The following is a 22,494-nucleotide window of genomic DNA, read 5'->3' on the forward strand; positions in this document are numbered from 1 at the left end:
TTTCATTCAGGTCCTAACAGAAGATTTTCTTTGCTACGAAGAGTTACTCGCTCTGGGCACTCTTGTGAACAGAACACGGGGAACAGATATCAACAACTTTCAAGATAAATGTCATGAAGTTGGACTGAATTTGATAATTTAGTGAGCGTATATACAGATGGTGCACCTTCCATGACAGGAAAACATGAAGGGTTTATTGCACAGATGAAAAAAAGTATTAACAGACCCAGATGCTCTCATTTCTTTTCACTATTGTGCATTTGAAAAATCTCTGTGCTAAAACTACTATTTTAAATGACACTTTGCAACAAGTTATAAGTATTGTTAACTATGTTAGGACAAATGCAATTTGGCATGGTCAGTTTTGTAACATGCTGAAGTTGAAAGATGAGGTATTCAGTGTGGATTTGCCATATCATTCCAAAGTGTGTTGGTTGGCTATAGCAGGGATAGGTGTTAGCCAAAATTTTATCTCTGTAAGAACAGAGATGGGCTCCACCTCCATTATGACCCACAGCAGATGCTCATGGCCCCTGCCCTGGGTGGGTGGTTTAAGGAGGAAGAATGCCTTGTAGCTGAATTAGTTGAAACCAACCAACCAACCAACCAACATCTCTTCCCCTGAGTAGACTGATAGGGTTAGAGTTGCCAGATAGAGCAAATAAAATTGTAGGATGCTCAGTTATAAGGCATGTCCCTTATGGTAAAAATTACTCATTGTTTATGTGAAATTCAAATTTAACTGGGTATCTGGTATCCTATCTGGCAACTCCAGGTAAGGCAGCGTGGGAAACGGAAGGGATTCTAACGTTTACAGCCTCCAACGGTGCTGCACCTGGAGGGCGCACCGGAAGAAGGCTTCTGGGCCTTTTGGCTCCGTGAGTGAAGCATGGAAACCCTTCCCGGGTGGGCGCTGTGCTCCAAGTAGCCGGGCCCTGACTCGTGCGGGAACAAAGGAGGCCACGGGCCCCTGCCGGAACACCGCTCTGGACTTCAGTTAGGGTCAGCAGAGTTCGAAACGACTTGCAACGCTTGGTGCTTGCCTCCTAGAGGGGTCTCAAGGCCGGCGACGCAGGCCACAGGCCAGAGACCGTCCGCCCGACTCCAAAATGGCGCCCGCGGCGGCTGCCAGGTGCCAAGATGGCGGCGCGGGCCCGCGCCCGCGCGCCCGGGCTCTCCACCCCCAGCCCTCCTCCGGTCGGAAGCGCGACTCTCCTCGCCGTGCGCCCGTTGCCCGTCCGCCTGGGGGTGGTCCCGGCCGCCGGCCGCCGCCCGCCCCGCGCCATGCGGCTTCTCGGTTGGTGGCAGTTACTGCTGTGGGCGCTGGGGCTTCCCGCCCGCGGCGTGGAGGGTGAGTGCGGGCTGGGCCGGGGCCGGGGGCGGCAGGCGGGCTGTGAGAGGACCGGGCCGGGGGGGTCCGACCGGGCCACGCTCTTGACCGGCGCGAAGGCCGGCGACGCGCGCCTCTTCCCGGCGCGCCCCCGGCGCCTGTCCCCGGCCTGTTCCCTCGGGTGCGCCCCGGCGCCGGGCGGCGGAGGGGCTCGGCGGGCGGCGGCCGCGCCCAGGCCCCCTTCGGCCGGCATGTGTCAGCAGCAGGGACCCTCTCGGGATGAGCACGTCGTTGTTAACAGGAATCATAACAAATAGCCGGCGTTTACGGTGGCCCCACTGGGAGCCAGGAGCTGTGCCCAGTGCTCTACATCGTCGTCTCCTTTGACGCCCGCCAAGCCCGTCAGGTCGGTTCCCACTGGTGTCTCCGTTTCTCAAATGAAGATGCCGAGGCTCAGAGGGGCCCCGCGGCCTTTCTCAGTTTGCGCTTCCGGTCGGCGGCCGAGCCGGAGTCCGCCCTGCTGGACCACTGTCTCCAGGAGGCCACCCTTGCTCGGATGCCTGCGTGAAGGACGTACGGGAGAACACAGGAGACTACCGGGGTGCCCCCCAGCGTGCCAGGGCATGCTCTCGGGGACCCCTGCACGTGGGGAAGCTGTTGCCCTGGAGGCACGGCCGGGTGGGGCGCGGCCTTATTCTCACGGCTCCTCCACCCCATTTCGCGGTCCTGCCACGGTCCACCGTCTTTGGCCTTGCTTGTCGTTGGGACCTTGGCGGGAATAGGCAGGTCTTTCCTTTCCCCGGGGTGTCTTGGAAGCAGGCAGGGCGATAGACTTGCCCAGCAAGGAGAGGAAAGTAGCACAACAAAAGCGCTCACTGCCAGGCACTGTGCTTAGTGCTTTGGGAGCATCGTTTTATTTAATCTGTAAATGCTTCTTCAGATGTTACTGTTCCCCCTCTCCCCCAGGGTCTTACTCTGTCACCCAGGCGGGAGTGCAGTGGCAGAGCAGGATCATAGCGCACTAGGGCCTGGAACTCCTGGGCTCAAGCCATCCTCTGCCTTAGCCTCCTGAGTAGCTGGGACTACAGGTGCCTGGCACCACACCTGGCTAAGTTTTATTGTAGAGATGAGGTCTTGCTATGTTGCCAAGCTGGTATCGAACTCCTGGCCTCCAGCAATCCCCCAACTTGGCCTCCCAAAGCTGTTCCTGTTTTATAGATGAGTAAACTGAGACTCAGAGCTGGTAAGACCTTTGCCAAGGTCATACAGCCAGAAGCCGAGGAGCCATGATTCAAACATTCTGCTTGACTTCCCAGCCAAACCTCTGTATTGTCACTGCACCTCACTGCCAGCCTCACAGGGATGATGGCATGTGCTGGATGTCATTCTCCAGGTTCTCCACCCTGTTCTGTGCCCTGTGTGGAATAAATACCGGCTGTCCTGTCTTCTGGCTTCCTTTTGGTTGGAATGAGGGGAGAGTAAGGTCAGGATATAATACAGGCTGGCTGTGTCCCCCTAGTGAAAGGCGATGACTTCTAGAAAGCTGCCTCTGTGTTGCCCTTGTGTTTCAAGGTTCTGTGGCTGCTTCTGCCTCTGGACCCTCAAGGTCTGTGAGTGGTAACTGGCTCCCCTCTGCCATCCCTGGCCGTGGACTGCCTCATCATTGCTCTTAGTTTCTCTACGCCCAGCCCCCACATTGGCGGTCCCTGGTCCCTTTATTAAACTCTCCTGAAATTGCCCAAGTGAAATGTGCTGTTTCTTGGCAGGACCCTGGCTGATTCAGAGGGCTTAATTGTCAGCGTGAGCCCACCTTGCAGTCAGGGTCACATGCATGCAGATCCTGGAGACAACGTCAGCCATGGGGTGGATCACTGGTCATCATGGGATGTGGACAGAGGAAGTTCACTGGCCAAAGGTCATAGAAAGACCACAAATTCGATCCCGCCCCCACCAAATTGGCAAAGCTCCTCGCCCAGGCACCCAGCCCTTTCTCTGTGTTGTAGTCACAGAAGTGTTTGACCTTCTGCCAAAGACTCACCTTGCTGCCCAAGCCCTATAAACTCTGCCCTGTCTAGCCTTACCTTGTCACTTCTCCCGCCTTACCTGTTTTACCATCACCTTTAGTATGTTCACATTGCTCCTGTGTCCTACAACCAAATAGAAACCTCCATTAGCCCCTTGTCTGCTTGTGACAAAACTAACCTATCTTCCTTGTCTGCTTTACAGCTAGATTTTTGGAAAGAATCACATATATTTATACGTGTAGTTACCATTTATTCCTTTATGTAGATCCATATTTTGATCTGGTGTCATAATTTTTTCTGAGTGAAGGAGTTCCTGAAGGTTTTTGTTGTGTGGGTCTGCTGGTAATGAATTCTTTCAGTTTTTGTATGTATGAAGTATTTATTTCACTTTTGTTCTTAAAAGATATTTTTACTGGGTATAGAATTCTAGATTTACAGGTTTTTTTATTTAGGTGCTTTAAAGATGCTGCTCTTGCTTGCATTGTTTCCAACGAGAAATCCGCTGTCATCCTTATCTTTTTTCCTCTGTACATAACAAGTCTTTTTTTCTTCGGCTGCTTTGACGATTTTTCTCTTTGTGACTGGTTTTGAGCAGTTTGATTATGATTTGCCTTGGTGTAGTTTGTTCAGCTTGGGGTTTGTTGAGGTTCTTGGAGCTATGGATTTACAGTTTTCATCAAGTTTGGAAAGTTTTTGGTTATGATTTCTTCAAATATTTTTCTGTCCCCCTCACTGTCTTCTCTCATTCCAATACTGCGGTTACCTGTACATTAGACCACTTGAAATTTCACAGCTCACCGATGCTCTTTTTTTGGATTCTTTTTTTCTCTTTCTTTCTTTTTTTTTTTTTTAGAGATGGGGTCTCACTATATTGTTCGCCAGGCTGGTCTCGAACTTGGCCTCAAGCCATCCTCCTGCCTCAGCCTCTCAAAGTGCTGGGATGCAGGCGTGAGCCAGTACACCTAGCACTGTGTATTTCATTTTGGACAGGTTGTATTGCTATGACTTCAAGTTCACTACTCTTTTCTTCTGCAATGTCTAATCTACCATTAATCCCATCTAGTGCAGTGTTCTTAGTGTAGTTTTTGAAGTTTTCATCTTTAGGGATTTGAACTTTTTTTAACATCTTATATCTCTACATCTACTTAACTTTTTGAACATATGTACTATGGTTATGACTACTGTTTTAGTGTCCTTGTCTGCTGACTCTGACATCTGTGCAAGCGCTGGGTCAGTGCTGAGTGATGGATCGTATTTTCCTGCTTCTTTGCATGTCTGGGCATTTTTGACTGGATGCTGGGCATGAGTTTCACCTTGTTGAGTGCCGGATATTTTAGTATTCCTATACATATCCTTAAACTTTGTTTTTGGGTACAGTTAAGTCACTTGAAAGTGGTTTGATCCTTTCAGATTTTGTGTTTGAGGTTTGTTAGGTGCACGCAGAGCTGTATTTATTCCGGGGTTAATTGTGCCCACTACCGAGGCAGATCCTTTTGCGTGCTCTGCTCTGTGCCCTGTGAGTTATGAAGTTTCCCAGTCTAGTAGCAACAGGTACTTTTCCCTGCTCCGGGCAAGTGTTGGGGATTGTTCCCTCTAATCCTTTCTGGCAGTTCTTTCCCTGGCTTTGGGTGGGTTCCTCACATGCGTGTGCTGATCAGTGCGCTGCTGCGTACTTGCCGGGTGGGGGGAGTCCTCTCCCCCTGCAGCTCCCTCATCGCCAGTGTTCCGTCCCACGGTCTCTGGCTGTCGTGGTCCCATCTCCTCAGCTCAGAGTCTGCTGCGCTGCACCTGGGTTTCCCTCCCTGAGGCTGTGAACTCCTCCGGGCGAGGAGCCGGAGCAGCTGTAGGGCTCTCTTCATTGGTTTCCTGTTTCACAGGGACCGCTGTCCTTCATTGCCTAATACCTAGTTTCCTGAAGCTGCTGTTTCGTGTATTTTGTCTGATCTTTGTTGCTGTTGTTTCAGTTGGGGAGGTAAATCTGGTCCCTGTTACTTCACCTTGGCCGGAAGCAGAATGCCCGGAGAATGTTTTCGAATTGCCGAAGGAATCTGCAAAGCTCTGTGGGGACGTTCTTTGAGACTTTGTACAAATGTGCATACCTTAGGGAGCTCCCAAAGCTCTTCCCAACTCTGAAGCCAGTTGGTCATTCACGCCCCAGGGACAGGCTGCTGGCACGCAGGGCTCATCACTCGGTTGGCTCCTTCTACACGAGCGTCCCTGAGGGCAGCTGGCCTCCTTCGTTTGCCCCGGTCAGCACCCGGCACAGAGTCTGGCGGCTGGTGTTGAGCTGGTAAGAGTTGGAGGGCAGGAGTCATTGCCACAGAGGTGGAAGGAGATTTAGCAATAAGTGGGCATATGAGACTGCCCAGGACTCTTCCCTTCTGTGAGCATTTTGCCCAAGACCCACCTTCTGTCTCCACAGTGGGAGGAAGGTCCTCCTCTTCTTCCTCCTGCTGCTCCTACACTGCTGAGCCCAGCTGCTGACACTCCCGCGGGCCGCAGCCCAAGGGCGGCAGGAGGACAGAGTCCAGCTGTCAGAGGCAGCGTGCTCAGGCCTGCAGCTCAGCATGCCCCGGGGTGGCGTGGCCGGGAGGGGAGGGCCCGCTGTGGAGCAGCAGCTGGAAGACTTTGCTCCTAGGCCTGGCTCTGCTGCTTACTAGCTGTGTGCCCCTGGGCACCTCGGTGAGCCTCTCTGTGCCTCAGAGCGGTCATCTGTTAAGTGGGCTTGATCACCCTTGTCTTGCCCATCTCAACGGAGCTCTTACAGTGTGTGCAAAGATCTGCCTTAGGAGAATCTTGCATAAAACCATTATTATTTTCTTGGGCATTCTTACCAAACAAATGACAATGTTAAAGTGATTATATTCTATTTTCTTTATTGGATGTCCACGCTGGAATGTTTCTGGTTATAATCCACGTGAAGCTGTGTGAATATTTGTCCATTTATTTATCTGGTATTCATTCGTCTAGTACCCCCTGTAACCCTCCTTCTAACCTGGAGACTGGTGGGCGGCTCTCTGATAGCTTTATGGGAAGGAGAACTGTTTTCTCCAGAGAGGATATTCCGTATTTTAGGAGAACTGGAATTCTTTGGGGGTTCGTTTATGTTGAAGTCGAATGTGACTGAACGTGCCGGCGTGTTTCAGTTGCAGAGGAAGGCGATCGCTTATGGTCAGAGGAGCAGCCTGGTCCCCGTCTCCAGGTGGGGGCCGTGTACCTGAGTGAGGAGGGGTCCCCGCACGACCCGATGGGCCCGGACGGGGCAGCAGCGGAGGCCGGCGCGGTGCTGGGGCTGGACAGCCGTGGGGACCGCATGGTGATGCTGTCCGTGATTCCTGGGGAGGCTGAGGACAGACTGGGCTCAGAGCCCAGCGGCGACACTTGCGGCGCTGGAGCAGAGGAGGACTCGCGGTGCCACCTCCGAGAGAACCTCTTCTCCCTGACCAGCGCCGGAGCGAGCTTCCCCGACAGGGAGGACGAGTACTACCCCGAGCCCGAGGTGGCAGAATCCGACCCGGCCCCGACGGAGGACGCCAACAACACGGAGAGCCTCAAATCCCCAAAGGTGAACTGTGAGGAGAGAAATGTGACGGGATTAGAAAATTTTACTCTGAAAATTCTAAATATGTCTCAGGTAAGAAAAAATTATTTAGTACTTTTCCTTACTTTTAGCACATTAATTTTATGATTTGAAACCCCATCAACTTCGAAGGCAGGCGTGGTGGCACACAGCTGCAGTCCCAGCGACTCAGGGTTTTGGGGCTGCGGTGACCTGTGACGACACCACGGCACTGTAGCCAGGGCAACAGAAGTTGCCGTCTCATGTGGACAATTGTAATAGCAATTACAATAGTAACATCAAAGATCACTGATCCCAGATACCATAACAGATAGAATAATAATGGACAAGTTGGAACTCTTGTGAGAATTACCCAGACGTGACACAGAGACATGAAGTGAGCACAGGCTGTTGGGAAAATGGTACCAGTGGACTCGACTTACCTTAAATTGGTAAAAAAGGCAACATCTACAAGGCACAGTAGACCAAGTGCAATACAACGAGCTATGCCTGTATTTAAATTGATCGATTATAAGAAATATTAACATATTTCCGGAAAGTGTATAACTTGTCATTTGATAATACTTTTCTGCCAATTCATGGATGAAAATATAGAAGCTTCTTAAAGATGTAACGCAGCCTCCTTCCCCTCCCCGCCCCACCCACCATTGCCGCATCGTTTCCCGTTTCTTGGGTGTCCTTTCAGAAAATGTGCACGTACATTCACTGCTAACTTTAACACTTGTTTCTTCCACCACAGGACCTCATGGACTTTCTGAACCCAAACGGCAGCGACTGTACCCTAGTCCTGTTTTACACCCCGTGGTGCCGATTCTCTGCCAGCTTGGCCCCGCATTTTAATTCTCTGCCCCGGGCGTTTCCAACTCTTCATTTTTTGGCTCTGGATGCGTCTCAGCACAGCAGGTATCTTTGCTCGGTGGGGTTTGTGCTCAGCCTTTTGGCTGATGGTTGCAGTTATTTGGAGGTTGTAATTAGTGAAGTTAGAAGCAGAGGAGGACGACCATGAACTTTGCAACCAGATTGAAGGACGGGAACGTCGAGAGTGAGGAGTGAGGACTGTCAAACTCCTGAGGGAGCTGGTGGTGTCACTTTCTGGAGGCCTGTTCTCCGTGTGGCAGGTGGTGGTACCTGATGGCAGGGGAGGGCCCAGGCTGAATCAGCACAATCGGTATCACAGTAGGATAGTCCTTGGTGACTGTAACCTGCATTTTAGGTCCCCACCCCTGACAACATCACCGCCACACCTCTGCCCTGTGTCTACTCAGGATTTCTTTGTTTCCTTCTTTTATTTTCTTTCTCTTTCCTTCCTCTCCTTTCACTCCTTTCCTTCTTTCTTTCCTCATACTTACATTTATTCTCCCGTGCATGTTCCATGGTAGACACTCAATAAAATAATAGATTAATTTAGCTCTTTACAAAGACATTTACCCATATTTTTGTTTTACATTTCTTTTATATTATTCATCGGGCTTTTGCCTTTCTTAGATGTTCAGTAAACTCTCCACACTAATTGCATACCAGAAGTTGATCTTTTTTGAGGGATGGGGATGGGTATTCTGAAGAGTTGGAAGTTTTTTCTGTCAAGTGACATTATGTGCTTTGTCCATGAATTAGAATTTTCTGGTATGACGTGTTGTGACAGTTAGGAACTGAAATGGTGGAATAATTGTTCTGGGTACATCCATACTGTCATAGAAAGCCACTCAGATGGCAGAACAGGAGTGTCCCCACCCACTCCCCGTGAGGAAAGAGGGCAGAAACAGCTAAAAAGCCTAAAGTTTGAGTATCAAAAACGTCCCTGCTTAGGTCACATGAAACTGACCTTTTCTCATTTGTATATTTCCATCCATTCTGATATGGTCGTTGTGTGAGAAAGCCCACTGTTATTACATTCAGGTTTACTGACTGACTTCTTTCTGTTTGTAGCCTCTCCACCAGGTTTGGCACCGTAGCTGTTCCTAACATTTTGTTATTTCAAGGAGCTAAACCGATGGCTAGATTTAACCATACAGATCGAACACTGGAAACACTGAAAATCTTCATTTTTAATCAGACAGGTATGTAGAAATAATATGCTGAGAGTATATGTCTTCTGTGGGTTCTCATCTGCTATAAACCTTATCCTAAGTGAAGGACTTTGAGATATAAAACTTCTTTTGTTATGAACTGTTATGATCCTGTTAAATAAATCCCAATGTCAAGCTTAACATTAATAGGTAATTTTAATGTTGTAGATACCTTTTTTAAAAAATAGTTTACTTGAAATATAATTCACATATTATATATTTCACTTGTAGATATTTTTATTAATATATGTATTTTTCACTTAAGTCCGATATTTACACAAAAATATGCATAACTCATTAGAGTGATGAATTTTCACAAAGGGGACCCCTGGGCAGCCAGGACTCAGATGAAGAAACAGAACACACCAGCTCCCCTCGGCTCTACCGCGCCTGCCTTCCCCACGGGTAGCCACGACCTTGACTCCTGATGGTTACCTGTTTTGAACTTTATATTAATGGAGACATATAGTATTAATAGGTATTCTTTTGTTATGGCATTTTCCATCTAATATTATCCTTGTGAGATGCATCTGCATTGTTGTGTATGGTGGTTTTGTTCAGTTTTGTTGCTAATGTTCCATTTATTAATCCATTTGCAGGTGCTATTTTAATTTCTTAATATTTGCCAAAACATATGGCCTTATTTTTTACTCTGTAAAAGTTTGAGCTTTGTAAATTGAAGACATTTTCTCCATTGGAAAAGTTCATTCCTCAAAAACTTATGTATGTATGTATGTATGTATGTATGTATTTAGACAGAGTCTTGCTCTGTCACCCAGGCTGGAGTGCAGTGGCCTGAACATAGCTCATAGCAACCTCAAACTTCTGGGCTCAAGCGATCCTCCTGCCTCAGCCTCCTGAGTAGCTGGGCCTACAGGCATGCACCACCACGCCTGGCTATTTTTTTTTTTTACGCTTTTTACTAGAGATGGGGGTCTCGCTCTTGCTCAGGCTGGTCTCAAACTCCTGAGCTCAAACAATCCACCCACCTCGGCCTCCCAGAGTACTAGGATTATAGGCGTGAGCCACACAGGGGCCCTATTCCAAGTCTTATACTGGATCCCAGATTGTCATTTAGATTGATGTGGGGAGGGGAAGCCATTTTGTTGAGTGCTTTCAGAAAACCTAGAACACAAGTGCAATCTACGTCAAGGCATCTTTGGTAACCACTGAGCCAAGTGGTGGCCAGTTGTTCTTAACAATTCTTTGAGTAAATTATTTAAAAAGCATTTTGAATTTAGTATTAATTAACCTCTGAAAACATTCTGTAGACTCTGGAGAGAAGCTTTACTAGTTACTTATTGAACATTAGTCTCAAAAGAGACCAAAAGACATCTCTTACAATGCATTGACTAAGAAACCTCTGATGAGTTCACAGAATTCTAGTGCTTTGGCTTTGAGCAGCTGAATGGATTCCTGATCCTTTGATGTGGTGTGGGGAAAGGCAAGTTACAAATTACACTGACAGGCAAGTGCAATCCATCCCAGATAGCCCAGCAGTGGTGTTTATTTTAGTGCATACCATGTATAATATTTCAGAAAAATCTATGGCGGGTGCTTTTTCTATCTGATTTGAAACAATTGATTTCTCTTTCAGGTATAGAAGCCAAGAAAAATGTGATGGTAACTCAAGCTGACCAAATAGGCCCTCTTCCCAGCACGTTGATAAAAAGTGTGGACTGGCTGCTTGTCTTTTCCTTATTCTTTTTAATTAGTTTCATTATGTATGCTACCATTCGAACTGAGAGTATTCGGTGGCTAATTCCAGGACAAGAGCAGGAACATGTGGAATAATGATGGACTGAAAGGAAAAGTTGGAAAGAAGAATTTCTATCCTTCATTTCAGAAATTAGTGCTACAGTTTCATTTTCTCTAGTGAAGTATTGATTTGCAACTTCACTTAAAAAAATCATGCATTTGTTGACCTACTATTGAATGTGTCAAAAAATTCTAAACTGGTATTTTAACTAGAATTACAATAAGCAAATGCAAAAAAAATATTCCCTAGAATGCCCTGTTCTTATTTTTACTACTTGAACATCATCCAATATGTGAAGAGTAAACCAGTTTGAAATGTGAAGACATTCTGGTGGAGTAGTGAGTTAATGACAATGTGCTTACTGAGGCACCAAAAATAGGACTTTTGGGTTATAGTTCTAGAAAACTCTTGATTCCTTATATATGTTTAAGAAGGTTGATTTTTTTGTTTGCAATTTCTCTTCTGGAGTCCATAGCAGAAAGTGTTGTTATAGAAAGAGTAACTAGAATTGATTAGTGTGACCCTCCAAGTAGCAACTGATGGAAAATAAAAGAGTCAAATACCTTGACATTTGTGGTCTCTACTTTCACTGAAAGAATTTGAAGTAGTTTAAGTTGGTTGCATATAGTCTCATTTCCTTGGAGGTAAATCCCCAGAGTGGGAATTATTCCATCAAAGATACAAGCATTTTCTTGCCTCTTGATGTATAATGGGGCCCTACGCTCATCTGGGGGGCGAGGGAAAGCTCCCAGACTGACCAACAGATCCATGGCTTTGCTTCTGACACTTCACTGAGATCAGCTACGTGGCGTTCCCCTGGAGGGAAATGTGGAGCAGTTTTTCCTTGGAAAGGAGGTTCAAGTATAGAGAGGATCAGCCAGGAAACACTAGTTTTAAGGGAAAGGGAGGTGGAAGAGGGGAGGAAGTGGTCCAAGACCAGCTAAACCATCCCAGGTCAAGCATGGCATCCACTACAGAGGATGTAGCCAGTGCATCTTTGCTGAGGGACTTAAATCCTATTTGGGGAGCTACGTGTGAGGGCAGAGCATTCACAGCTGCTGTTGGTGGATGTCACTTCCCTGGGCCCCAGCATCCTTCTTTCGTTGCTTTCACGACTAGACCTGAGATGCCACAGTCTCATCCAGTGGTGTTAAGGAAGGAAAATGATGAAAGTAAACGTACTGAAAGCGAATGGTCACTAACGCGACCAGTTCATTTTTCAGTTCTCACTTGGATGAGCAAATGAGTACTTTTTTGTGATCACAAACACCCACTGTAAATATTGGAAATACAACCTTTAATTCCACACCTAGTATCTGTCTGCCTTCTGCACCAGACAAAAGAAACCAGAGTGTCTGAGATAAACACCTTGAGACCGGTGACATTTGATCAGGGGCTCCATAGTGACTCTTCCCTGAGTTTTGCTTTTGAAACAGTTACATCTTGTCAAGTGGGCAAACAGGAAGAAGGAAGGTCAGGCCAAAAGTCCATAAATGTTAGCTCATTTTGAGGCAAAAGCTTTATTTTTTCTAAGTCCAATTGGATGAACTGCTAACAACTGCTAGGTTGAACTTAAATGAATTCTCACTCTTTGAAAACCTTTTGCTATATCCTCTGCAAAACTGCTTATATTAATTTGCTTGAACTATTTAGTAAAAAAAAAGATACAAATGAATACATTAATAAAAAACACTGTATGCTTTAAAGAGTTAATTTATGGTATGTCAGTTACATCACAAAAAAGCAAAAAAAAAAAAAAAATTCAATGCACATACGTATAAAACAAAGAATACCTTCCCCCAAATGACACCAGAAAACATTTATCTAAATATGTTCACACCTATCTCCAGAGTTCCTGTGTGCTGAGCCTGTGTGGATGCTCACGAAACAGCCACTTTTTAGAAAGTACAAGCCAGGTTTTCCAGATTCCAATCTCCGCAAATACGGAGGAGCCAGCTGGCTTGGACTGGGCAGCTGAGCAAAGACTGACCGGGGCGCCCATTCGAACCCCGGCTGCCCGACTTAACGGGCCCCCGAGGCTGACCGCTGTGGCTCACCGTCCCCCGCGAGTGCTGGATTAACGACCGTGGGGGCGGTCCCCAGAACCCGCGGCTTCGGCCCCGAGCCCCTGCCCGCGACACCCTCCGGCCCGCGCGGCCGTGCGCCCACCGCGCAGCAGGGACCCCGGCGGGTCTGACGGCGCGCGGGTCTGAGGCGGGGCGACGCCCGAGGCGAGGGCAGGCTCCGGGCCCGAAGAGCAGGACGGGAGGGCCGGCCCAGGGCCCCGGCAGCCGGCCTGCCGCGCGGGCACGGACCGAGGAGGCGGCACCCGGGCGCGGACGGCGCGGGGAGAAGCCAGAGGCAGATCCGAGGGCGGCGCCGCTGCGGGGCCCGCGGGGCTGCCGTGTCGCGCCCGCCGGGCGACCAACAGAGCTGGCGGCCGCCCAGCTCCTGGGGCCTTCGGGGCCTGGGCCCGCGGGGCGGGGCGGGGCCGGCTGTGCGGGACGGCGGGGCCGAGCGGGGGCGGCGGGGCAGGCGGCGCGCAGGCAGTGCGGCGGGCAGCCCTCGGCGGGCGGCGATGGCGGCGGCGCTCTGGGCGCGGGGGGCGACGCGGGGCCTGTTGGCGGCGCTGCGGGGCTGGAGCCCGAGGCTCGCGGCCATGGTGAGTGCCGAGCGGGTGCGGGAGGAGCGCGAGGCGGGAGGGACCAGGGCAGCCCGAAGGGGGCCGGGCCTGCGGTCGGCGTGAGTCACCCGGCACCTGCCAGACGCGCGGGTCGGAGACCGGGGTACCCACGGCCCGGGCCCCCTTTCCCTTGGCTTAAACACTCCGCCGTGGCCCACGCACTTGCTGTTCGGAAACAGACGAGCACGAGTGCCGTTGAACAGCGAAAAGCAGATACGAAAAGTGGCTGGAAAACTACCCGGGGCTTCACGACCGGAGGCGCCGTTGGGTCCCGGAGATCGCCGCCGCGGGAGAGCGGGCTGCCTCGGCTCGCGGCGCCCTGCCAGCGGCGTCGCCCCCTGGTGAATTCAGATTTTTTGGAGGAATTATTAATAAATTATCTTTTTTGGTGACACGGGTTTTCCTTTCCTCTTCCAAGGGGCGTTCGGTCAGTTTTCCTGCTCCAGAAATTAATATTTTGGAGTAAATGGAGGGAAAGTTTTAACGTGCAGCACCACCCAGTGGAAAAGTGTTGCATTAAACTCACCGTTTCTTTTTAAGTTGCTCGTTGGAGCCCTCGGGGCTGCTTGAAATCCTTTGACGGAAGAAATTTAAAGTAGCTCGAAGACGGAGGAGAAGCACTTTGCTTCTCAGGAAGGTAGGAACACAGGTGAAGTGCTCGCAGTCACCCGGGCGTGTCGCAAGGCGCACCCCTGTCCTTGGTGCTGGTGATCAGGTGCAATTGTGTTGTTCTGGGAAGAAATGAATTGACGTGATTTGAGCGGCTGCTACGTGCCCTTCTCAATGCTGGGTGCCTTCGCGTTCGAGATCGCTGTAATCCTTTCAGAAAATCTTGGCAGGTGGATGTTGTAATATCCCCACTACAGACAGGGGGGAGGACACCGGAGTTCAGAGACGCCAAGTTCAGCACCCCACAGCTGAAAGGAACAAAGCTAGGCCTTGAGTCAGTTTACTCTCTCCAAATCCTAGGTTTTTTACCACTCCCCTGTCCCTTATGAAAAGAATTTAAGCCCACCACAAAGTGTTCTTTTGAGGGTGTGTCCTCCCTGGGGCCATTGGTGTTGGGTAGATGAAATGGCTCCATTTCCCAGCCTTGGACATGATCCCTGTTGATGGGTAGACAGCTGCCCTGAGCCGGGGCGCACACCCCTGGTCCCAGTGGGCATGCAGGTGGCTGAGACTCAGAAAAACAGCTCAGAGTGTGCCACAGGCTCCACGTGCCTGCCTGCCGCGGTACCCATGTCACGTTTAGTGTCTTTGCAGCTACTCAGTGTGGACACACATAATTCTGTTTCTTTTCCAAAATGCTCTGAGTTGAAAAATTAGGTGTTTAATAAAAATTTTAGATTATTTTTTAAATAGACCTCTGTGTACAATTGTCAGAACTGTCACCGTAAAACTAATGCATAGATCTTTTTGTTTTTAAGAGTAAATGGTTTTTAATAATGTTTTAAATATTTTTGTTTAATGAAAAGATATTTTCATTTTTCCCTTTGGTTAGTTGGGGGGGAGGGTAGCTGATCTAGCAAGGAAGAAAAATTAGAAAATGGGTTCATTAGTGGTGTTCTTTGCATCTTCATGGAATAAGTTGTCTCAAGGTAAAGCACCTTTGCCCTCTTAATTATATTAATGTCAGTAATAAAAGGCATCAGAATTTCTGCAGTGAGAGTGAGTTACGGCTTAATGGTGGAGAATCAGGAGAATGGGCTCAGCCCCTGTTGCCTTTTGTTGAGGAGCCCTCGTTGTAGTTCCGTCTTTCTGTGTGCGTGTCCCTCTCTCACTGAGTGTTCAGTAGCCTTGCAAGTGGGTAGGGAAGGCAGGAGGTGTTGCCTGAAATGAGAGCCCAGCTTTCCTGACGTCTAGTAGAGTATTCATCTCTTCTCTTTGGCCCTGATGTTGAGAGTTCTTTCAGTTGAAAAACAAATAGCACCGGAAGTATGGGCTTTTTAACCAACAGAACCTGGGTTTGTGACTGTCATCACCGGGGCGAGTGGGAGCAAGGTGGACAGTGCACACAAGTGCTGTGGACTGGGCAGTTCTCTGGCCAAACCGTGGAGGGAGTTTGTCTTACTGATGCTCTGAGAAAAGTGTCTCATGAAGTCACTCCACTAAGGTAAGGGCTTTTGACCCGTAGTCTGGAAGATCTGCGGGCTCCTAGGGGTTACTATACAAAATGCTATGTAAATGTGCGCTGGTTTTTTCCCTTTGGGGATTGGTTTTCATCAGACGTGCAAGGGGTTGGTGATCCCCAACAGTTAAAACCCGTGTGAGTAAGCGGCGGAGGCTGCCGAGCTGAGGTGGGGACGTCCAAGAGCAACACACCGGGAGCGTGGAGCCCTGAGTTCCCATGCGGGACCTGCCAGTGGACTAGGAGGGTTTCCTTGGCTGAGTGTTTTTACCTCAGTTTCCTGAGTGGCCAGGATGGCCAGTGGTAATGGTCAGTCTCAGCTGTGTCTGGAATGAACTAGAGAAGCTAAATTGTGAAGTTTGTAGTAGCAGTAAGGAGACCAGAGATAACGTCTACCATGGAGGCAGCTTATTTTACGCAGAGCTGGCCTTGCTTTGGTCTATTTTTTGAGAACAAAGGAATGAAATATGGTTAGAATTTGTTGCCCCTGAGGCCTGGCATGGTGGCTCACGCCTGTAATCTTAAGCACTCCGGGAGGCTGAAGCCGGAGGATCCCTTGAGGTCAGGAGTTCGAGACCAGCCTGCGCACAAGCAAGACCTTCTCTCTATTAAAAATAGAAAAATTAGCCAGGCGTGGTGGTGTGCACCTGTAGTCCCAGCTACTCGGGAGGCTGAGGCAGGAGGATCCCTTGAGCCCAGGAGTTTGAGGTTGCTGTGAGCTAGGCTGACACCACAGCACTCTAGCCCAGGTGACAGAGTGAGACTCTCTCTCAAAAAAAAAAAAAAAAAAAAAAAGAATCTGTTGCCCTTGAGACTTTTTTCTATGTCTCTACTTAAGGTTAAGAGCTATAAGTTTGAGTTTAAGTAAACCTCTGCGTTTTAAGATATGAAATGTGTTCTCTTCCCAGTCAGCAGACGCTCACCGGCTGGGAGCAGAGGAGCGGGAACAGGTGATGCTCGACCTTAAAGCAGCAGGATGGTCGGAATCCAGTGAGAGAGATGCCATCTACAAAGAGTTCTCCTTCAAAAATTTTAATCAGGTAATTATTATAAATGCTTGCTAGGGCCATGGTCTATTGTTGTCACTTTCTGATGCTGCTGGCTGTCTGGCCCCGTGTGGACTGAGGATCCAAGGCCTCCCTTAGGAGTTCAGAGGTAGAGTTGCATTCTTGTTGACAGTTGCTACCACCCAGCTGGGCGACTCTTAGCTCTGAGGGAAGAGGGTGGTTTGTGTCATTTGAAAAATCAAATTCTGAAACCACTATTGCTTGGATTTGGTGTTGGTTAGGGTATTTGGTTTCTTTTGAAATTTTAAAAACATTGAAAGAGGGTGCGAACGTAGGGGACATGAGTTAAACCAGTTGGGAAGGGTGTACCTCCTTGGCTGGTTACCCCTGCTTTTCCCGGGCAGTTGGTAAGTTTTCTTGCCTCTGTACTTGTATTTCTGTCTCTAAATCATCTCCCTGACTGGCTTGCCCTCCCCCGGCTCACGAGCCAGCTCTGGAAGCTTTTCTTAAAACCTGCCCTCCCCCTCGGAGACTCAGTTTTAACAAGGTAACTGTTCCAGTAGGGCCCCACCCTGTTTAGAGAGTCATCTCCCATGACTTTCCCTGCAGTTACTGCTCCGTGGCATTTATATAAGGTAAACGCTCTTGACTACTCATGTTTGTTCAGTTAGTTTGGTAATCCCTTGGACAGATTTATTGTTTTTATTTATATTAGGTGTCAGCATCTAGAAGTCAGAGACCATGTTTGCTTAAATAACTCTCTATTGTACCTAATACAGTTCTGGGTACAAGCAGGCATTTGATAGATGCAGACATTGATTACAGTGTTTGCTAGTTTCTAGAAGGGTGTGTGAGGACCAGATTTCCACCAAAGAACCTCCGGCATGTTTTCCTAGTAAATGCCGTTGGCTCCGCTGAGCTGCACGCCCTATTCTGTTCTCCGTCCATCTGGCTGCCAGCCCTCTGCCGCGAGTCCCCGGCTCCTGAGGAAACCTGGCCCAAGCAGGCTCCCTGTCCCTGCTGCCCCACGTGCTCGACAGCTCTTGTCAGGGGCTTAGCACGCGGTGGCTGGTGGCAGGGAATCCCCTTGGTACAGTAAGCTTGTGTATGAGCTCTAGGTAGCATTTTCCAAGCTTATTAAAATTCTTACATGTGTACGGCTTGACTTCTTTAAGCCTGGCCTAATTTATTGGGCTTGAACATGTGGCTTAAAGTACTTGAGTGATGTTGCCTCAGGCCCTGCCCATGAGTCAGTCCCCCAGCACCACTCTGACCTTGCGCTCGGAGTGACTTTCAGAAATGTGAGGGCAGGGAAGCTTGCAGGGCATAATGGATTAATTGTAACGTTGTTCACTGGGACATTTAATTAACTGGACTTTTTCCTCCTTTTATCCAGCGTTTAGGAGAAAGAGGCAGATGAGAAGAAATCAGCCAATGTCAGGGAACGTATTCAGACAGCCAGAATCGAGATTGTATCTCGGGGTCAGTTTCTCAGCCAGGCTCCTATGACTTCTTCATGTACAGTGGCCTGTAACGGCAGCTGATGTCATGACAGCTGTCAGTGCCTTCCAGCCACAGACAACTAGGAACACACCTGTAGCTGACAGGTTGGGCTCATTGCTCACTGCAGTGAGGGGGATGCACACCAGGTACCAAGGGCATCTCAGGAGGACGGTAGCAGAAGGACTTAGCACAGCATTTGGGCCTGTGGTGGGGATATTGGAAAGCTTTTTTTTTTTTTTTTAAAGACGGGGTCTCTCTGTCACCCAGCCTGGAGTACAGTGATGTGATCAGAGCTCACTGCAGCTTCCAACTCCCAGGCTCACATCATCCTCCTGCCTCAGCCTTCAGAGTAGCTGGGACTACAGGCACATGCCACCACACCCGGCTAATGTTTTTACTTTTTGTAGAGTTGAGCTCTTGCTGTGTTGTGTAGGCTGGTCTCGAACTCTGGGCTCAAGTGATCCTCCTGCCTCAGCCTCCCGAGTAGCTAGGACTATAGGTGTGCCCCACTGCACCTGGCTAATTTTTCTATTTTTTGTAGAGACGGGATCTTGCTCTTGCTCAGACTGGCAATATCAGAAAGTTTTTAAGGAATCGGGACTTTGCTCTGGATTGGATGCTGTCAGGAAATGGGTAATTCTATGATTCAGTATTTTAATAAATCTTACCTGTTGGGAGAGCAGATTAAAGCAGGGCCAGGGTGGTGGCCCATGCCTATAATACCAGCCCTTTGGGAGGCTGAGGCAGAAGGATTGCTTGAGCCTAGGAGTTCGAGACAAGCCTGTGTAACACAGCAAGAGCTCATGTCTACAAAAAATTAAAAAATTAGCCAGGCTTGGTGGTGTGCTCCTCTAGTCCCAGCTACTGGGGAGAGTGAGGCAGGAGGATTGCTTGAGCCTAGGAATGCACCACTGCACTCTAGCCTGGGTTAAAAAACAAGACCTTGTCTCAAATAAATAAATAAATACCTGTGTATATTAACAAATGAATAAGATAAAATACAATAAAATAAAAGAAGATAAAGCAGGGCCAAAGCCTAAATTGAAAGGAAGCAGTAGTCACTCATCAGCTGGGAGAGGGGGCTATTTGGTGTTTCATGGCTTGGACAGTGTTCATGTTTTGTCTGTGTTCAGGTGTCGTTGCAGGGTGGTCTTGTTTTTGCCTTAATCCATGCTGGTCACAGAGCAGCCTTGTCTGATGTTGATGTTCAGGAGAGCACCCAGGCCTGGGTGTCAGTACCAGGCCAGCTCCCAAATACCAGGAGCTGCTTTTCTCTTGCTCACAACTTACGTGCGAGGTAGTGACCTTCTGGCACTGACAGATACTCATTCATCTTTCATCTAGGAAAGAAAAGCCATGTTTTTTTTTTATTGTAACAGGAATATTGCAACATAAGAATAGGATGGTGTAAAAAAAAAATTTCCTATTGCAACTACTTTCATTTTTTTGTTTTTTTTGTTTTTTTTTTTTTTCGGTCTTTCTCCATAGGTATAGTTTATTTACAATGTAGTGATTGTACATGCAGTTAAATTAAAAAAAAATATTTTTACCATAAAAGTAATATCCCTTAATTCAACAAATATTTATTAAGTGTATTCTCTGTGCCAGCTCGTGTAGCTCTCATTGTAGTGGGGAAAATAGACAATAAACAAATGAATAGGTAATATAATTTCAGCTAGGGGCGAGGCTGGTGAAGAGTGAAGTATCAGAACAGAGAGTGACGGGGCGGGGGGTGGTGAGACACTGTGTAAGGGGGAGTGGTCTGGAAAGGCCTCTCTGGGGAGGGGACATCTGAGGCCTGAGTAACCAAGGAACTAGTGTGTGAAGATCCAAGGGAAGAGCTTCCCAGATGGCAGAACAGCAAGCGCACAGCTCCTGAAGCCGAGTGATCTTGGTGTGACCAAGACAGAGCCAGAAGGCCGGTGTTCTGGAATGGACAGAGAGGAGAGAGGGGAGGGGCCAGAGCACTGGGGCCTTGTTTGCATGGTGAGGAGTTTGGGTTTTATTCTCTGGAGGATTTCAAGCAGGGAAGTATCATTATTTGTCTTGTGTTCTATAAACGTCTCCCTGGCCATTCTGCTGAGAGCAGGCGGTAGGAGGGCAGGAGTGGAGGCATGCAGACCACACACAGCACTCGTGCGGTTGTCTGGGCCTCATATATTATATTTTGAAGGTAGAATAATCAGGACTTGCTATAAGATTGGGTGTGGGAAAAGGGGAGGTTAAGGATGGCCCTGAGGTTTTGGTTCAAGCTATAGGGCGAAGGGTGGTGCCACTGGTGCCATTTGCTAAGGAACACGGGGTGTGGGGCAGGGGCGGGTAGGGAAGTCAGGATCCTGTTCTGGACATGTCAGGTTTGAGATGCATATTAGTCATCAAGTGGAGCAGTCAGGTTAGCAGGTGGGTATAAGGGGTGAGAGCCAGGCTGGAGATGGCAGTTCGTGAGTTTTTAGAGGGGGAAATTGTGCGAGCAAAGTCCTAGCTAGGCAAGAGAGGACAGGATCAGATGGGTAGTAGGGCACAGGGATGGCGTATCCATTGTGGCAGGAAAGAAGGAAGAGTATATGAGAATAGAGGCAAGCAGGTTGGTACATTTGTCCTGGGAAAAAGAGGTAATTCTCTTTTGATTGCTTCTATTATTTTAGTGAGGTCATCAACTGAGAGTAAGCGGGGGTGGGAGGGAGGAGTACTGGAGATCTGGGGAGATAGGAAAAGGCGTGGAATAGTCACTGTGGAGACTTCAGTGAACTAACTTGGGACATGTGGCTGGTTGCCGGCCGGTTCTCAGTGTCACTACAGATTTATGGTCAAACATTTTTTTTTTTATTCTCTTTAGAGACAGTCTTGCTAGAGTCTTGCTGGGCTCGAGTGCAATGGCATGATTGTAGCTCACTGCAGCCTCCAGTTCCCGGGCTCAGGTGATCCTCCCACCTCAGCCTCCCGAGTAGCTAGGACTACAGGTGTGCGCTATCACACCTGGCTAATTTTTTTATATTTTGTAGAGATGGGAGTCTTGCTATGTTGCCAGGATGGTCTTTAACTCCTGGCCTCAAGTGATCTTCCCGCCTCAGCCTCCCAAAGTGCTGGGATTACAGGTGTGAGCCACCGTGCCTGGCCTCTGGTCAGACATTTAGAGTAAAGATTTTGTATGTTCTGTCCAGCCATGCGCAGCTGCTTTGGCACGAGCTTGGAGTAGGTACAGACTTGGACTTAACAAGGGCTGAACTTTTGCCAAATGAGTGCAGTGGAGGAACAGAGGGGCAGGGGACATAAGGGCGTGTGCAAGGAGGGATTAAAACACTGGTCCTTGGAGTCTAGGCTGGTGGGGGACGTGCAGCTGTGACGGGAGCTGGATAGTAAGAGCTGGGAGTGTCTTTGATGTGATCTTTTTGGAGGGCAATTGAGCAACGCTTGTCAATTTTACAGTCCGCATACCCATTGTCCTAGGAATTTATCTTCCAGATGTAATCCCGCCTGTATGCAGATTGGATACGTAGGGATGCCCACTGGAGCCTTTACCGTGAGCAGGCGTTTCCATGTCGCCCTTGCTGCAGCCCCACCCTCAGCAGGGCTTCAGGGAGGCCCGCTGTGCTCCCTATGCTTGTGCCAGCGGAGGCACCTCTCCTGGCCTCAGCTCTGCAACCTGGAAGAAGCCACAGTCAGAAATGATGACACCTCGCCCCTAAGAGTGTGACCCACACTGGCTGGTAGCATATTGTTTTTTAATCTTTGCTGAACATTGCAATAAAAAATATATTCTGTTTGTTTTTCTCAATAGGTTATGAACATTTTTCAGTTCTTTATGTAGTCTTTTCGTTTTACTTATGATAAAATCTTCAGGACAGTGATTGCACTTTGGTTGGGTGTTGCAGTTTTGAAGTGGTTTGCTACGCTTGATCTTAGCCAAAGGGCCAAGAAGTGATTAAATGGTTCACTTATGTAGTGTGTATACAACGGTATCACAAGTTCGCTTTGTCTTCATTTCTTTTACTGCTGTGGAAACCATACTGTGGAACCATAGATTTTAGGAACATTTTCAGTGACCCTGGATGAAAACTCTATTTCTCAAAGCTTTGGGCTATTCCAGGTTTTACTATAACAGTAAATAGCCAGCAAAATACATCTGAGCTTCTTTTCTCTCAGAGGTTTTATTCCAAGATATGGTTAGTTCCAAATTCGTTTGATAGCTCAGATGGATACAAATACTTAGAGCTTATACATGCAGAAATTCCCAAGGGATGCTGTGCGTGTAGGTGGGTGAAGCAGCCGTGGTGCCAGTGGCTGTGGCCGGCGGTCTCTGCCTGGGGGGCAGGGCACGGGCTCCGCAGCCTGCCGTGGGTTGGTGGGCAGTATGATGGTGGCAGATGGTGACACTCCCTGAACAGACAGAGCACAGCAATACCAGGACTCGAGG

At 48.6% G+C, this 22,494-nt stretch overlaps 2 protein-coding genes across 8 annotated transcripts in view; both read left to right on the plus strand.

The window, feature by feature from the left end:
* The first annotated feature begins 1,154 nt into the window (after positions 1-1,154).
* TXNDC15 (thioredoxin domain containing 15) lies at positions 1,155-11,080 on the plus strand. Of its 5 annotated transcripts, none has more exons than XM_069483638.1 (6): positions 1,322-1,351; positions 1,632-1,736; positions 6,501-6,988; positions 7,674-7,837; positions 8,861-8,991; positions 10,598-11,080. In XM_069483638.1, exons 3-6 carry the CDS (start codon positions 6,602-6,604, stop codon positions 10,792-10,794), a joined length of 879 nt encoding a protein of 292 aa, XP_069339739.1. In that variant the 5' UTR covers positions 1,322-1,351; positions 1,632-1,736; positions 6,501-6,601; the 3' UTR covers positions 10,795-11,080. The 5 variants fall into 5 exon arrangements, with proteins under 5 accessions (XP_069339742.1, XP_069339739.1, XP_069339738.1 ...); XM_069483637.1 differs by lacking the exon at positions 1,322-1,351 and adding an exon at positions 5,319-5,644 and having other exon boundaries at positions 1,421-1,736; XM_069483641.1 differs by lacking the exon at positions 1,632-1,736 and having other exon boundaries at positions 1,155-1,351.
* A 2,213-nt stretch (positions 11,081-13,293) lies between these two features.
* The window catches only part of PCBD2 (pterin-4 alpha-carbinolamine dehydratase 2), a 50,180-nt gene continuing 40,979 nt past the window's right edge, over positions 13,294-22,494 (plus strand). For all 3 annotated transcript variants that reach the window (XM_069483644.1, XM_069483643.1, XM_069483642.1), the window contains exons 1-2: positions 13,294-13,421; positions 16,479-16,610. In XM_069483644.1, coding sequence (XP_069339745.1) covers positions 13,338-13,421; positions 16,479-16,610 — 216 coding nt within the window. In that variant the 5' untranslated portion in view covers positions 13,294-13,337. The remainder of the gene's footprint in view (positions 13,422-16,478; positions 16,611-22,494) is intronic.

This window comes from Eulemur rufifrons, chromosome 10 (genome assembly GCF_041146395.1).
Source record: "Eulemur rufifrons isolate Redbay chromosome 10, OSU_ERuf_1, whole genome shotgun sequence".
In the NCBI taxonomy this organism is placed as follows: domain Eukaryota; kingdom Metazoa; phylum Chordata; class Mammalia; order Primates; family Lemuridae; genus Eulemur; species Eulemur rufifrons.

What these genes read in the sequence shown, in the direction of transcription:
- TXNDC15 (XM_069483641.1), top strand. Translation starts at nt 1,285, where the DNA reads ATGCGGCTTCTCGGTTGGTGGCAGTTACTGCTGTGGGCGCTGGGGCTT. An exon ending in TCCCGCCCGCGGCGTGGAGG is followed by an intron (nt 1,352 to 6,500) that starts GTGAGTGCGGGC and finishes GGCGTGTTTCAG; the next exon opens with TTGCAGAGGAAGGCGATCGC. An exon ending in GATGCGTCTCAGCACAGCAG is followed by an intron (nt 7,838 to 8,860) that starts GTATCTTTGCTC and finishes TTCTGTTTGTAG; the next exon opens with CCTCTCCACCAGGTTTGGCA.